The following is an 18,073-nucleotide window of genomic DNA, read 5'->3' as shown; positions in this document are numbered from 1 at the left end:
CAGCGCATGTACAGCTGCCAGTCACTCCATGCGCTGGCTAAACTCAGACCTCAGGCTATTAGAGCGCTGTATTCTGTAACCGAGCTAGCAGCGAGATTTGAAATCTGACTGCAGTGCCGTCAAAACTCTGCAATAATAATGAGCATCAGTCCGAGTGGGAGGGAGCAGGAGAACGAGAGACAGAGGGCATGTTTATGCTTAATTTTTGAGGCCTCTTCACGGTTGCAAATTTTCTCCAGGCATGGAATACTTGGATGACCTGCTACAATTACACAGAATGCAACCACAGCATACCATGAGGAGTTCTGTATACCATAATGCAATGTGCCCAACTGGATCTCAATAGTGATGAATGAACTGGAAGCAAATTATATCTTTTTGAACCCTTTTTTAAATCATGAAAAATGTGGAAGCAGTAACAAAAATAAAAAAAGAAGGTTCAAATGCTCACTGACGCTCCAGAAGGAAACACAATGCATTAATGAAAACGTTTTGAATTAGAAGATCAGGGTAAATTTAACTTATTTTGTCTTCTGGGAAACATGAATCTTCTGTATCTTCTGAAGGGCAGTATTAAATATAAAAAAATCGATATTTAGGCAAAATAAGAAAAGGGTACACATCTTCATTCTGTTCAAAAGTTTTCACCCCGGGCTTCTAAAGCATTGTGTTTTTTTTCTGAAGCATCAGTTAGTGTTTGAACCTTCTGTAACAGTTGCAAATGAGTCTCTCAGTGTGAAAAGATGGATCTAAAAAAATCATACAGTCTTTGTTGGAAAGGGTTCAAATACACAACAATTCTGAAAAACAAAATAATTTGTGGGACCTGAAGGATTTTTCTGAAGAACACAGGCAGTTTAACTGTTCAGCTGTAGATCATTCAGGTAAAAACACAGTATTAAGAATCAACTTTTGAACAGGGTCATTTTTATAAATTCAACCATTATTTTCTCTTGTGGACTATATGTAAATGTCTTATGTGAAATATCTTACTCAGGTCAGTCTTAAACAAAAAACAACATGTGTTTTGTATGATCCCTTTTATTATCTTATATTTGGTAAAATAATGAACATTTTGCAGATTCTGCAAGGTGTATGTAAACTTTTGACTTCAACTGTACTTAGTAAGCTAGTATTTAATTCCAAAACGTTTAGTAGAGCTGCTCCGTTCCAGAAGAGGGCATCATGGAGCCCATGTGACCACATGGGAAGAGGAGAACAACAGAGTCCAGACTCATTGTTTTATCCTTTTCTCTCTTCATGAAAAGGCCATAAATACAGCTGCGCTGACTTAAAAACAGGGCCGGAGAAAAAGAGCAAGATGGTGCGGATAAATGGAAGAAAAGAGCCTGGCGCTCCCGACAAAGCCACTGTGTAACAGAGCCCTCCGCCCCTGGCGTCCAGGCTCGCCTATAGAGCAAAGAGCTTTTTGTCAGCCCCTTTCACAGGCATCCATGCAGAAGGACGGACATCAGGAGGGAATTAGAGGGGAAAATAAGCAGCTAAGTCACCAGGCGCAGATACCGCACGTCTCTTGGGCACTGCAGTCACGACATGCGGACAAAGCATTTTGTAAAAGGGCTGTGCACAGGTCTTTAGGAAGGCCAAGACTGAAGACTTCCCTCCGGGACCTATGACACGCGCTGTCATACGCAATTAGCCCGTAATGGCAGCAGCAGTTATGAAGCTGAGCGCAGTCTGCAGTGTCACTAAAGTGAGGTCTGCAAACACCCCGAATTCAGGCGTGTTGAACATTGTCTGATGCTTTGGCTTTCTGTCTCTCACCTCACTTCCTGTCACGCACTCGCTTTCTCTGTCAAAGGCCATTGGTGGCAAGAGAGAGAAAAAGATAACCCTTCAAGTCTGTCTAGCCAAACTGAGATTAGGTCTAATGGAGTCCAAACAGGCTTTGCCTTCTTGATGTATCAGTCTGTGCTCACTTCTGTCCAATCAGAGGAGATCTGTTGCACTGGAGTGCAACAATCATGTTTCAGAAGTAAAAAACCCATTCATTTTCTCCATAGGGGAATTAACGATAACTTAAAAACCTTCACAGACAGATGCAGGTGAGCTACAAGGTTGTTAATGGATTAGTTCGCTTCCAGAATAAAGATTTCTTGATAATTTTCTCACCCCAGTGTTCTCCAAGATGTTTCTTTCTTTCTTCGGTTGAAAAGAAATTAAGGTTTTTGAGGAAAACTTTTCAGGATTTTTCTCCATATAGTATACTTTAATGGGGATCAACAGGTTTAAGGTCCAAATTGCAGCTTTAAAGTGCTCTACACAATCCCAGTCGAGGAATAAGGGTCTTACCTAACGAAACGATCTACCTTTTTCTTAAAACAATAAAAATGTATATACTTTTCTAACCCCAAATGCTTGTTTTGCACTAGCTCTGCGATGCCCGTCTACTTCTTTTCAAGTAAATAAAGAAAGACATCTTGGATGACATGGGGGTGAGTAAATTATCAGGAAATTTACTAAAACTAATCCTATAATAGATGGTACATGCTTTTGTTTAAGAGATCAGCCTGCATCATTTCAACTTCAGCAACAACACAAGCTTTTATCTGCAAAAACACACAAAAACGTCTGACGTGTTTATGTTTTACGTGGCGTGAAAACTTAAAAACGATTCGCCAAATCTGATCTGACCAGTCAGACTGAAACAGATTTTCAGGAATCCGTTTTAAATAGATTCCAAACAAACAAAACAAAGATTTGCACAAATCAGAATTCATGTAGTTTCTGTTCATAACCTGACTACCTAAATATGATCGGATTTCAATCGGATTTGCATAAAAATCTGATTTGGGCTGACAGCCTGATCAAGGCATTAGTTGTGATAGCAACCCTTGATTAAGAGTACATAAGCATACTTACATAAACATATATAAACACACTTTTTCATGTTGTCTTCAACATTTCTTTTGTTGAGTTTATTTCCCTTACAGCTTCCTCTCTGCTGACCTGTGTTTCTGTTGATAGTGGACTGAGAAATAACTCTCCATCACCACGACCGGAGGAGCCGGATCGGACTCCTTAATGGACCGATTTGTCCTCATGTTTTAGAGAAATGGTGTTTCTGCACAGTATAATACAAATGATAGCAACTACATCACCGCACTACACACACACACACACACACACACACACACACTGACAGGCTACTTATAGCTCGCACCTGAACCCGACTCCAAGCTTGAGATGAAAAGAATCATTTTATTTTTCTTTGATGTTCCGCTTTAAAGGGGCTTTGGCTCATAGCTAACTTTCCTCTCCGGTCTGGAGGTGTGGCGTGTGACGGAGTGATAGAGAGGCAGGATTAACCTTGAACGGCTGTGCGGGACAGGCCAGAATTCATCACACGGCTGTATCGATCTCTAACACCCTGATTTCTGAGGGCTGCAGAAAATGACATGGCTGTAATATTGATTGTAGCCGGGGGAGTTGCTGGGTTACTCAACCTCTCATCCTGCTCTCATTATGGACTGAAGAGTTATGCACGCTAATGGCATTTATCATGGTGATAATTCAAATATTCCAGACAGACACCGTTCGGCTTACAGACAGAAATAGCACATTGAGTTACAGGTAATGTGATGAGATACTGCAATAATGAGGCATTTTATTACTTTTTTTTTTTAATGTGCAGAATGTTTGGGAAAAAAATCCAGGACTTTAAAAAACAAAAAAATAAACTATATATATATATATATATATATATATATATATTTAAAAATATTTAAATATATTTTTAAAAAATATAACTAAAAAAATTATTTAACTAACTAATTAAAAATTATTTAATCTCTTCATTTTAGATAAATTAATTCCAGCTCTGATGTAATTTCAGAGCCCCTCTAAGTTAAAGTATCTTTAAGTTCCTTTAAGCTTTTTTATTGTGTTGTGGCTCTGTCGATATTAAATTAAGCTAAATGTGAATAAACAAGTGCAATCTCCACAAGATGCTTAAATGTAATCCCTCAACAGTTCTACGAACCATCAAGCTTGTTGACACCAGATCAAACAGCCAATGGTGATCTCAATTACCCATAATCCCCTGCTAAACTAAATTGTGACATTGCTTGGAACTAATCTCCCAGCAGCCCACAGCGAAATGCTATTCAGGTGTTAACTCAATTGTTCTCTGTGGCAACCAATAAACGTGAATCATTCCTGAGAGAAAACAATGACAAACTAAGCAATGCAAATGATATCAACAGAGTAATCAGTCAAAAGTGGAGTAATGCGAGATAATGATGACTCACCTGATTGGGTAATCAGCAGCACTCAGGTTGATGAAGAAATCCCAGGACCAATCTCGCATGGCCAGCAGGTCCTTCATGCTCTGCAGATACATGGTGAGCAGACTGGCACCACCCCATATCGTGGACATGCGCCACGGTGTAACCCGGACGTTGGGATACTGGCGAGTCAGAGCCATCATCTGCCTGTGCAGGTAGTTGGATCGCTGTGGGGGGAAAAAGACAGGCACTGGTTAATTTGGAGTCTGAGAACTTTATCTGGGATCAGTCAGTCAAACGTGACCAGTGTTATTATGAGATAAACAAAGTCTGACCGTCCACTAAGGGCACCTTGTGGGAAAAAACTGATTGAATGAAGTGGATGAGGCTTTTTCAAACAGTCAGGTGACACAGAGTTTTTATATTTTTTTTATACCATATTTTGCTGAGCATGTTATTGTGCTGGTACTTTGACAGGTTTAGGACTGCTGTGGACAGCTGACTCCCAAAGCTTTTAATATTCTTCATATTCTGTGCGGTGGTTCGTTTGCAGGAGTAACGGAAATGAACTTTTCCAATAAGTTTAAATTGATTTTTACCTTTTATGGGCATTTTTACTTTTATAAGGCCATTTTTTTCCTAACTTTTTTCTAATTAAATGTATTCATCACCTTTTGTGTCAAATTAAATCAATAAATTCGAATAGTAACTTAAAATGTTAAGTTGTTAGATATTTGAGTTGATTCAACTTAAAATTTTAAGGCAGCCAGGTAACTTACCAAGTTTTTAAGTTTAACAAACCAATTTTTTGTTAAGTCAACTCAAATATCTAAGTTGTCACTTAGTACAACTTAACATTTCAAGTTGACTAAACTTATTTGAGTTGACTGAACTGGCAGCAGGGTAACATAAGTTTACTCAACAAAGTGTGTTTTTTTTTACAGTGTATAGGAGTGTTACCAATCAATAAGGTATTAATTAAATGTTAACAATCAATCAGTATTAATATAAATTGCATTTGCAATGCAAAGGTGGCACAGAATCTGCATCTGAAGTGGCATTTAGATGCATTTACACAGACTGTTTAATGCAGGACGTGAATGCATTTAACTTGCATTAACAAATATATAAATTATGTTTTAATATTAAAAAAAAGTTGAATACTGATAAAGATTTGGGGGAAAAAGGGAAATATACTTTAAATATGAACCTAAAATTGTCAGTAAATGGTGGCAAATAACTGCATAAGTGAGTCAATGAGTACGTTTACATGGACAACAATATTCCGATTTTAACGCGATTAAGACAATACTCTGATTAAGAAGCAACCAAGTAAACTGAGATATTTTTGATTAATTTAATCCGACTAAAGTCATAATCGGAGTAAACACAAATCGAATTAAGACAGGTGGAGTATTCCTATTTTAGTCGCATTATGGAAGACATGTACACACCTTAATCACACTATTCCCCTTGTGTAGGACTTTTCGCCACATTTTGTGACAGGATACACACTAATGCTGCGTTCCAGGCAGGTTTTTGAGCTCGTAAATCACGTCTTCAAACCACGACTCAGGACTTTGTAGCGTTCCAGGCAAGTCACGCCAAGCATTTATTAATTTTAGCTATATTATTAATAATTTGATTGCAACGTTATATTGTCTTATACTCTATTTTTCCACCGTGTGCCACTTGCATAAACACCGCACCCAAGAGGCTTTATTGTTGTTTCGCGGGCTGTGTCACCTCAGAACTCAGAACTGGGAGTACGTCGATCTAGTACGAGTTCACGGGTGGGAATTCACGGGTTTGAGTGCCTTTCCAGTGCACTTTCCCGGGTAGAAGTTTGGAAAAACACGGGTAACGGGTTGCCTGGAACGCGGCATAACGCTCTCAGTTGATCGCACGTGCTTATGCTTTGGTTTTATTTTTATTTAAATTATTTTTTTTCTACAACATGGGATTAATCAATGCTCATTGCTGATAAATGGTTTGTCTGTTATCATAATTTATAGTTTTATAGAAACGTAGTTAACATTCAACCTGTTCTTTTTCATTAGTATTATTTGTGATTTTAATTTTGTGAACGGGATTTCCGCTATTTGAATGTCTTAGGATGCTTTTCACTTTTACTATCGAATTCATGATCTTGGTTTTGCTTACATATATAGGCTACACCTATCAATTTTAAGATTAAAACAATTTTTTAAAAGATGGATTTGTTATTTTTAATTAAACATAACAACAATAAAATAAAACCAGCTTATATCATTTATTAACAAAAACTAATAAGACGAGGCATGGACTCCATCACATGCTGTGTTATATGCCGACTAAACAATTTATTACAGGGCACGCAAACACTGAGCAATCAAATCAATTAATAAAAAATAAATAAAAGAAAGCCTCTAAAGCGTAATGTGAGGTAAACGGCAAAGATAACAGGGTTTTCAAAATGAAAAAAAAAAAAAAAAAAAAAAAAGTAAAACTACACTGGCTTTCGACTTGCGTGTGTTTTTTTTTTCCCCTAAAAACTGACTGGCTCTGAAACGCTCGCTGTATGGAGCAGACGCTTTGGAGCAGCACAGCATGCACTCGCACAAATGCGACCACGGCAAATTTTAACTCACACATTCTAAAAAAAATTGTTGCATATGTCCAGAGCCACTTCAAGCTTTTGTAAAATTAAAACCGAAACATCCAAAAGTCTATAACGAAGATGAACTGATCTAATGATGTGTGTCATTAATCGATCTATGTACTATAACATGTAAAACGGCAACATGAAAGGAATATTCTAAAAGCAACTCATGTAAACAGCTTAATCATATTATTGTCTTTAGGGCTGCAACAACGAATCGATAAAATCGATAAAAATCGATTACTAAAAGCGTTGGCAACGAATTTCATAATCGATTCGTTGTGTCGCGCGATGCAGAGACATTTGGTTGTTATTATATATATTTAAAAAAAAAATTGAGCGCAGAGCGGAGTGGACACATTCGGTCTCTCTCCCGCACTGATGCCAGCAGAGTTCGGCACCTCATAAGCTGTGTTTCCATCCAAAAATGCGAATTTAATTTATGCGCAAAACTGGAACATTTGAGCATAAAGCACCGTTTCTACATTATATATATATGCTGTCCCGATTTATATCAAACATGTTTGATATTTAAGCCTACTTTGGCTAGCGTACTTTCACAGCAGCCAATGCTCGATCGCAAAACAGCTGGTGTACGGGTCGTTGGATAGTGGAGATGGAGAGAACTACTTCTATAGTTTTTGTAACACTGTCTGTCTGTATAATGTGTCGAAAACATACCACAACCGTGAGGAGAAAGAGGAGCTCTGCTGAGGTGAAATCGTCTCAGTTTTGAATAGGGCTGTGACGGTGGCACGTTGTTTTTTTTATATATAGCCTACACTTCAGTCAGCGAACAATCAGCCTGAAAACGCTAAAATAAATCAAAGAAATAATATATTTAATTAAGAAAGTAGCCTAAGAGTATTAAATAGGCTATTAAACAAACATTCCTTGTAAAAATGTCCGACAGCTCATCAATTTTTGGCCGACTGAATTTCCAGTCCGACTGTCTTTTTTTCTCTTTCTCTTCCTCATTACACAGCTGCTGGTTTTAATAGCAAAGTGATTACATTTATTTTCGTTCCTTTAGTTTATAAAGTTAATTTAGAGATATATTTGGAACACTTTTTGTTTGTTAAATTCAAGTTTTTGTTTTTTAAAGTTATACTAGCAAACAGCGGCAGACAGATCAAAAGCCTGCTTAATTCATCGCGATTTAAATTTAAATCCATTGATATAAAAAACTTAAAACATATCACAATATTAGTTTAATCATTCAATCAAGATAATTCCAAAGTTTGTGCGGAGAGAAGCGCGCTTTGCAGGACATGGAGATGCCAGTGCAATGTGGAATTTCTTTTTTGCTCATAAAGGTAAGAGTAATTTACCACCCGGGCCGGAACTGTAAAGGGTCTACCTTAGTTTGTGTGTACTCACAGTATCAACAAAATGTGCTCTTAAAGAAAACAAACAGAATACACTTGATATCTTTGGTTTAAACAGGAGCGCTTCACAATAATTAACCGAAACCCAGATAATTGCCTCACAAACACAATATCTATAGAAAGCTTTAAATTATTATTTTACTATAAAACGAAATAATTAAAATCGAAAACAAAACTCTTTCATTAGCTAATCCATAAAGATGCATTGGGCATTAATGAGCAGATGGCAGGATCGTCAATTTCATCTTTGCAACACTGAATCAGAAAATACTAGTTTATTAATAAGTAATTCGAATATTTTCTTAATTTTTGCCTTGACACATTCATGGTAATTACTTTTGCTGGGGCTTTGAGGCCAGTTTTGCGTGCATTTGAATGCGGAACTCTTCCAGCTGGTCGCTGCTGATGGCAGGACACTAAACACCGCCATGGCAGAATGAATGTAGCAGAAAGTTAGTCAAGTTATCCCGTTCCAGCGTGCAAAGTCACATGACTTTTTTAATGCGCACTGAGGAATTTAATTTGAGAGGCTTCTTGATGGGAAATGCCGCATGTACACCACAGCAAGCCGCTGTCTTGACGGATAGTAATTTTAGTTTATTTAGTCTATATATTTGGCAGATGTAAAGCATACATGTGTATGTTTTTTGTGTTAGTCCATTTTTATTTTATTATTATTATTATTATTATTATTATTATAACAGTTCAAGGAGCAACATGTTCGTGCACTTTCTAAAGATTTTAGTTCTGTTTTTGAATAAAGGGTTGTAAATCCCTTTTTTTATCCGATTCATCGATTAATCGAAAAAAATAATCGACAGATTAATCGATTATTAAAATAATCGTTAGTTGCAGCCCTAATTGTCTTATTCAGAATAAGGTCATTAATTAGATTACTGGTGTCCATGTAAACGTAGTCACTGACTACGTTTACATGGACACCAGTAATCTAATTAATGACCTTATTCTGATTAAGACAATAGTATGATTAAGCTGTTTACATGAGTTGCTTTTAGAATATTCCTTTCATGTTCCCGTTTTACATGTTAGAGTACATAGATCGATTAATGACACATCATTAGGTCCACACGCGACGCTATCAGTTCATCTTCGTTGACTTTTGGATGTTTCGGTTTTAATTTTACAAAAGCTTTAAGTGGCTCTGGACATATGCAACAAATTGTTTAGAATGTGTGAGCTAAAATTTGCCGTGGTCGCATTTGTGCGAGTGCATGCTGTGCTGCCCTAAAGCGTCTGCTCCATACAGCGAGCGTTTCAGAGCCAGTCAGATTTGAGGAAAAAAAAACACACGCAAGCACAGTCACCGAAAGCCAGTTTCGTTTAACTTTTTTTGTTTGCTTTCATTTTGAAAACCCTGTTATCTTTGCCGTTTCCCTCTCATTACGCTTTGGAGGCTTTCTTTTATTTATTTTTTATTAATTAATTTGATTGCTCAGTATTTGCGCGCTCTGTAATAAGTCGGCATATAACACAGCATATGATGGAGTCCATGCCTCGTCTAATTAGTTTTTGTTAATAAATGCTATATAAGCTATTTTATTTTATTGTTGTTATGCTGTTTAATTAAAAATAACAAATCCATCTTTTAAGAATTTGTTTTAATCTTATAATTGATATGTAAGCAAAACCAACATCATGAATTCAAAAGTAAAAGTGAAAAGCATCCTAAGACATTCCAATAGCGGAAATCCCGTTCACAAAATTAAAATCACAAATAATACTAATGAAAAAGAACGGGTTGAATGTTAACTACCTTTCCATAAAACTATAAATTATGATAACAGACAAACTATTTATCAGATTAATCCCATGTTGTAGCAAAAAATAAATAAATAAAAATGAAACCAAAGCATATGCACGTGCGACCAACTGAGAGCATTATGCCGCGTTCCAGACAACCCGTTACCCGTGTTTTTCCAAACTTCTACCCGTTAAAGTGCACTGGAAAGGCACTCAAACCTGTGAATTCCCACCCGTGAACTCGTACTAGATTGACGTACTCCCAGTTCCGAGTTCTGACGTGACATAGCCCACGAAACAACAATAAAGCCTCTATGGGTGTGGTGTTTATGCAAGTGGTACACGGTGGAAAAATAGAGTTTAGGACAATATAACGTTGCAATCAAATTAATATAAAAATAATAAATGCTTGGCGTGACTTGCCTGGAATGCTACAAAGTCTTGAGTCGTGGTTTGAAGACGTGATTTAGGAGCTCAAAAACTGCATGGAACGCAGCATTAGTGTGTATCCTGTCGCAAAATGTGGCAAAAAGTCCTACACAAGGGGAATAGCGTGATTAAGGTGTGTACATGTCTTCCATAATGCGACTAAAATAGGAATACTCCACCTGTCTTAATTCGATTTGTGTTTACTCCGATTATGACCTTAGTCGGATTAAATTAATCAAAAATATCAGTTTACATGGTTGCTTCTTAATCAGAGTATTGACTTAATCGCGTTAAAATCGGAATATTGCTGTCCATGTAAACGTACTCAATGTTTCATTACTGAATCAATCTGCCGTTAGAACTAATCGGTTGAATGAATGACTCACTGTCATGTTGTGGCTTTGTTTGGAACTATTTTTGTTGTTGAAATACAGAAAATTGGAAAGAACTCTTGTGTCTAAAATGTAAGTCACTTTTATTTCTTGTTTATGGAGCTGTTTATTAAATCAATATCACGTTTGCAAAAAAGTTTACTCACTTGCATAAATGAACTATAGTGTCCAGTACCCACTAGTAAAAAAATATCAAAATTATATCCGGTGTCTGAATAATTTTTGGTTTGACTGTACATCTCATAGTGTATGTGTGAACTCTTTAGGTGCGTTTTTGCTGGTTTTTGTGATATACTCAATAATGTCAATCGCGTATTGTTAAACAGCAATTACGATATTATCGTAGACGATATATATCGCACACCCCTAGCTGCAACATTTTCTTAATCAGTATATTTGTCTGATTTGCAATTACAGTTAAAAAACAAAATTGACTGAAATATATCCAATATTGACATATAAATAAAAAAACAATAATATTATCAGCCCCCAGACAATATGGTATCGATATATTGTGCATCCCTCTTATTTCTCAAGTATACATGTCTTGTTTGTCTGACGTTTAGATATTTTACTAGAAACACAACAAAAATGCTAAAAAAGTAATTTGCTTGTGACAAACTTGGCATGCGAGTGTGGTGCACTATGTTCTTCTAGAGACATACACGTGACAGACTTCGATTCATCGTGTTTTCTGCGTAATACCACCCCACCTTTTACTCCTCTCTTTTCCTCCGCTCGTTTTATGGAGTCATAAAGCTTGTCTCCACGATGATGGACTGATTGAAAAGCAGCTCTTTATCCTGCTCTTTTGAAATTACAAGACAGAGTACTCACCCTACGCATTCCTGCCATAAATTCAAGTGGCTCATTAAGTGTATTTTTGTATGTGTGTAATTAAGGGAGGGGGGTAGCAGCATTATCTGTGTGTGTGTGTGTGTGTGTGTGTGTGTGTGTGTGTGTGTGTGTGTGTGTGTGTGTGTGTGTGTGAGAACAAACAGCCTTTCATGTTCACACTCTATCACTTGCCAAGCTGGGAGAGTAAATGGTGTGAAAGACACTGAAGTATGGCTCTTTAATAATCCTCCATCAGGCTTTTGAAACAGCTTACTGAATGAATGGAGGGGATGGAGCCCACTGTTTATCCAGCATCCCCCTCTCTTCCCATCCCCCACTACTGCTCTTAGAGATGGTCAACTATTCACCCAACAACAGATTAGTTAATGAGTGAATTCAAATACTTTATATTTTATGTATTTTATATAGTTGTTGATATACTAACAACTACAGCTGTTCAGTCATTTCAGAACATTCTCATCTGAATGGGTGCTGAAGACATACCTGGTCCACATGAATGTAGTAGAAATGAGACGTGTGGTATATGGCCTTGAAGAGACGCTGAACCTGGCGTGCGGCCCGTCCGTGGACCACCAACATGAAGGCTATCCGCACCGGTACCGCAGGCACAGTCTCCATAGAGTCGTCCTCCCATTGCACATTCATATTCACTTTGCCTGCACAAACACACAGACACACACATTAACCACAGTGGCTCAAGACTAAATTAGCCACATCTATACTTAAGGCGAGACACTACAGGTGAATAGGGTAAAATTTTTAACTAGCAGATATGACCATGAAACTTTCTCAGTTGATTACCTACATTAAGATGAGAAAAAAATGTATTACAATGTTTTTGTAATTTTATGTTTAAATATGCAAATTAGGCATTATCTAAGTAAATATGCGCTAATTTGCCTATATTTTAAAAAACGAAATCTCAGAATTGGATAAAGCCAGATTCAAAATTCTTTTTTCATTGTGTTCACATATTAGATGGGAAAAAAATTACAGAGGGATTTATGGATATCCACTTTTGTTATCCTGTAAATCAGAATATACTGTCAATAGCCTTAAAAAATGTATTTTCGCCATGTTTTTTGGAATAAAATGTTATATAAATCAGGCTAGGAATAATATATTTACAAATCCCTCTGTAATAGTCTTCATAATATTACTAGGTACAAGACTGGAAAGTTTGGTGTATATAGGTGCTACTGAAGTGGAGATTTCGGACTTGGAGTATGAGAGAAAAGTCATTTTGAGAAAATGGGATTTAAAGATTTATATTGTAAAAATTCCACACATTTTTATATGAAAACATTGCTAACAAGCAAAACAACTGGCCAAGTAATTATTTATAACAATGTAAACTGAATAAAACAACATTGCCAAATAAGACCTTCAACTAACCACAGAGAACGACAAATACATGAACAAGCAGCCACTGTTGTGTAGAGTGCACTTTATTTATAGATTGGCTTATATCTAAACCACCCTGGGTTCCCATCGACAGCTTACGTTCAGATGCGCTTCCCGAGGGAATTTCACCATGTAATCCATTACTAATTTTCATTTTCCCCCTTGCAAGTGACAACTGCTGTACTCTTTTCGATGATTGACGCGAAGTTATTTTCATTCATTCACTCAAAAGATACCGCGGAAAGCTAAACCAAACAAGGAAGCGTCAAAGCATACCATGTGACGATTCTGAACGAATCACGTTGTCAGAAATTATCTTCAGCCAATGAGATTGCGCATTTAGAGTTAAATCCCCTCTTTTACTTTCACGATTGGTTGCTGATAAAAAGGAAATAACCATATTTGGATCCGACAGCATTGCACAGAAGAGAGAGAGCTTTCCAGCAGTGTACGTGATGACTGGGTAGACAGAGATCGTGGAGCAGCATGTTGATTTAGAACGCCAACTTTTGTTGAATTTATGAGAAATCTACAGACGCAAACAGACAAAGTGCAGTAAAATAAAGACCTAAATGTGTATTTCGGACTTTTTTTCACCACAAGTCTAAAAGAAGACATGTTATTGAAGACAAATATCCAAAAATCTCAAAATTGACCAATAAAAAAAAAACGATGTTTTTGCCTGCCGTGTCTCGCCTTAAAACAGATTGTCAGTTGCCAGATATAAACTTAAGAGTAATATTTGGTTTCCATGGGCATTTTTATGTTTATGAGGCCATACTATTTTCTAACCATACACAAATACACTGTTTGGAAACTGCAATTCATTCATTTCATTGATATGCGCTTGAAATTTAAACGATGATGCATTAAATTGATAAAAAGTGACAGTAAAACACTTATAATTTACAAAATTTACAATGAGTTACAAAAGATATACAAAAAATGCTGTTCTTTTGATCTTTTTAGAATCCTGAAAGTGATGCATAACAGTTGGAATAGAAAAATATGAACTGTTTTTAACATGATTTCTGAAGGATCATGTGACTCTGAAGACGAGTAATAATGCTGAAAATTCAGCTTTGCAATCACAGGAATATACTAAAAATAAAAGTATATTTCATATTTAAAAAATATATCATAAAATAAAATAAAATAATATTTAGTTTTGGTGAACATTAGAGACTTAAGAAAAAAAAAATCTTACTTACTCCAAACTTTAAACGATTTTCTCAATATTTAGATTTTTGAGCACCCTCAGATTCCAGATTTTCAAATATTGTTCTATTCCACCAAACCATACATCAATGGAAAGCATATTTATTCAGCTTTCAGGTTATGTATAAACCTCAATTTAAAAAAGATTGACCCTTATGACTGGTTTTGTGGTCCAGGGTCACAAATAGTCATTTTCACAGGTTTTGGTCGATACGGTCACTGTTGATTGCAGTTTAAAATAGCCGCGTTTCCACTGTCGGGCCAAAAGCGTGCCAGGGCCAGTCGTGTTTCCACTGTCACTTCCGGGGCCTGATCGTGGCTCGTCGGTGCTTCCTCAGGGCCAATGGCCCGGGTTTTTCGGCCCCACGAAAACCTTGGGCCAAAGCGGGCCGGCTGGGGCTTGAGGCGTGGTCAAAGTGAAAGGCGGAGTGTGTCTGCGGTAAGATGCGCATTTCGCTGAGTTAATACAGGGTTCTTCTTAGCATTTGGGCCGAGGACAATATACAACGCCAGTTTGACGGCGTCTGCAGAAACGAAGACGTGATAAAATACATCGTTGCTGAACTCGCAAAGCTAAATATCCAGCGCACCACATTGCAAGTTCGAGACAAGTTGAAGAAATTGCGGGCGCAGTATAAAACCATAAAAACGCACAATGGACAAAGCGGTGCCCAGAGAATACACTTATATTAGGCAGATATTGATATGGAAATGCAGTTTTGATGGGCACATTACGTAAATGGTTATCTGATGGGGCACTTTTTGTGTCCTGTGTAAATAAGGTCCTATTCTTTAATAGTTACACTATTAACTGTTGTTACACACAACTATGTGATGAAAACATTATTTAAATGCATGTCTGATGAGTATCTACTCTTATATAAATTTGGACAAATGCAAATAAGATCGTATAAAAATGAGATCTGATGTATAATTTACATCGTCCAAAAACCCCCACAAAACTCACCAACATTTATTTGTATTTGTAACTAAATAAAAGCATAAAAAAAATATACTAGAAGTACAACTGTGTAGTTATTTTTTGCAGTAGTGTGTAGATAATATGCAATATTTTGTTTGATGTAATACCAAGTTAGACGAAAGATTTGTGTGTAGGTCATAAAAACAAAGCTTCTTTTCAAGTGATTTATTAATATAATATATTACAAATATTGCTGCTGCATTAACAACTGTTGCAGAGCACTTCTTGCATCGGAACAGACATCGCCAACATTACAAGGCGTTTCTGCATTCGTTGTAGCCGGCTTCCACGTCGCTGTGTTATTCTTTTTCGCCCTGCAGCTAACATAAGCTTTCGGCGTAAACGCCGCTGAGCCTCCGTCTTCGCATCTTTTCGCTGCCTCATCTTCCACCAAGAAAACACCAAAAGGAGCAAACAAACAGCCGCTTCGGCGCTCTTCATTTTGTTCGTTCGTTATCACACTATGGTGGCCTACCTGACTTACTTTCAATCTCCCCGCTGAAAGGGGAGGGGTTTCGTGACGTTTGATCCAAGGAGGTGTGTAAAAGGCGGGATTTAGGTTTGCGCAGCGAGGCTACTGGCTCGATTGTGGAAACGCAGCTTACTTTTGGCCTTGGTGCTTGCGACTCGAGGCCAATGGCTCCGCCCTGCACGCTCTTAGCACTGGCTCGCACTGGCCCGACAGTGGAAAAGCGGCTATTGAGGCTAAAAAGGGCCAAAATAAAGTTCAAATATCTAAAAACAAAGCTTTCAATGATATTAGAGTTCAGTTTAATCTATAAAAAAACCCACTTTAATTTTAGCTGCCAAGTCATTCTGAAGGTCACCATCTTCTGCCAATGTGATTACAGTCATTATTCACATCTCTAACCACGGGAATATAAAAGGGGCTTTGTTTATGGTAAAAACAGGACAATTTGGGACAGACTCCTATCAATAAATACAGTCATCAATCTCAAAAACTGTCTGTGTGACGCAGTCAATGAGATGGAGAGTATCCCTCAGTGGTCCAGCTGAAACAGATGAACCTTTGTAACACTTAAATCGAGTTGAGGGTACCTCAATCCATCCGAGACACTGCTGTAACGCCGGAATCCAGAACCGCAGCAATCCACCACATGAACACCTATTGGCCTATAAGTGTTTCACTGATACCATCTCCACAATGGCTGATACAAGACACCATCCCCGCCTTCCTTCAGACATATATCCAGCGCTCACAAATAGCTTGGCGCAGACCACAAGGGCTGAGCCTTGGTCGTTTGTGGCTTTCTAAAAATGCCCACAGAATAAATACGTGGCGGGCTGCCTCTCTCTCCATGTCATGGTATAGCCTGCCACTTCTAAAGAAGGGCAGGCTGAATTACTCATTACAGGCCACGAGGTTAATTTTAAATGCTCATATGAAATTACATTGAAGGCACTATGTTTTGGCGCAAGGCCATGCTGACTGAAGACATGGGCCATGAGGGGGTAATGACTATAATCTGAAAGCCGAGCCTGTCGTTACTGTCCTAAAGTGCACCGGCCTCCCAGACCCTGTGATGAAGCCTGAACAGGGACAGGAAAGTCACCGCTCCTGGCCCTGAGGGGGAACCTGGCCGACCCTGGATGGGTGGAGGCCGGGAAAGGCTTGAAGGTCCTTTATTAAAGGCAATTACACCATCTTAACCCCTCGGTGTCCTCTGTCTTTATGGGGTGGACAGGCCTGACCATCATCTGTCCCTGTGTTTCCTACGTGTTCTTAGTGAAACACTAGTCATACTATAAGAGTATGTTAACATTTAGGAACAGAAGCCGAGTTGTGAGATTTCGCCTGAAGCCATGAGCGTTTTCAAAGTTGGAGCATCTGTGTCGCCTCTCGCTACAAGATCTTTCCGATACCACTTTATCACGAGCATGACACGCCGATGGCCCACAATGCAAGAATTCACTGCAAGTTGAACAAAGCTTTAATAGACTTTGTTATAAAATTTAAAGAAACATACACTATTGTTCAAAAGTTTGGGGTCGGTAGGTCTATAATGCTTAGTAAGGCTGCATTTTTTGTGATCAAAAATAGTCAGCACTGTAATAACTGTAACAACTGTGATGGAAACGACTAATATTATACAATATAATACAAATATTTTCATATCATATACAAAAAGAAACTTCACATCAACCTGTTAAAATAAAAGTTTGGTTTAACTTGAAGAAACTGTGACATAAATATATTACTTAAGTAATACTACTAGTAATACTACTACTTATAAAATGATCACTAAAAAAATTATCTTTTAGGAAATATTTACCAAAAAAAAAAAAACAGCAGAACTTATTAACCAGAAAAATGTAAATACACAACACAGTATATCTGAATATTATCATTTTTTTATAAAATCAATTAATTATGGATGATTAGGGGGATTTTGATAACTAAAATTATGAAACCATTAAAATGTAATCTAGAAAAATAAATCAAAAACACTAAATTTGAGGGGAAAAAAATACGGATTTCATAGGGCCTTAAAATTTAAATTTTTGTTTAAATTAATAAATTGTTTCATGGAGTTCAATTAATTAGACATGCTTTTTGATTAAAATAGAGTCTAGAAAAAATTAAAACAGAAAAAACTGAATCTAGAAATATTAAAGCATAAAAATAGTAAAATCAATTAATTAGGGATGGTTAGGGGTATTTTGATTATTAAAATTGAATGAAACCCTTTAAAATATAATCTAGAAAAATAAATCGAAAACACAGAATTTGA

At 37.2% G+C, this 18,073-nt stretch overlaps 1 protein-coding gene across 1 annotated transcript in view; it reads right to left on the bottom strand.

The window, feature by feature from the left end:
- xylt1 (xylosyltransferase I) overlaps positions 1 to 18,073 on the bottom strand; it is a 94,243-nt gene that overhangs the window by 30,287 nt on the left and 45,883 nt on the right. Inside the window, exons 3-4 of the mRNA XM_073841296.1 lie at positions 12,200 to 12,372; positions 4,272 to 4,474 (exon numbers count right to left, since the gene is read on the bottom strand). Of these exons, the coding sequence (XP_073697397.1) occupies positions 4,272 to 4,474; positions 12,200 to 12,372 (376 nt within the window). The remainder of the gene's footprint in view (positions 1 to 4,271; positions 4,475 to 12,199; positions 12,373 to 18,073) is intronic.

This window comes from Garra rufa, chromosome 1 (genome assembly GCF_049309525.1).
Source record: "Garra rufa chromosome 1, GarRuf1.0, whole genome shotgun sequence".
Classification (NCBI taxonomy): domain Eukaryota; kingdom Metazoa; phylum Chordata; class Actinopteri; order Cypriniformes; family Cyprinidae; genus Garra; species Garra rufa.
Note: the sequence above shows the minus strand (reverse complement) of the source record. Positions and strands in the feature narration are given on the sequence as shown.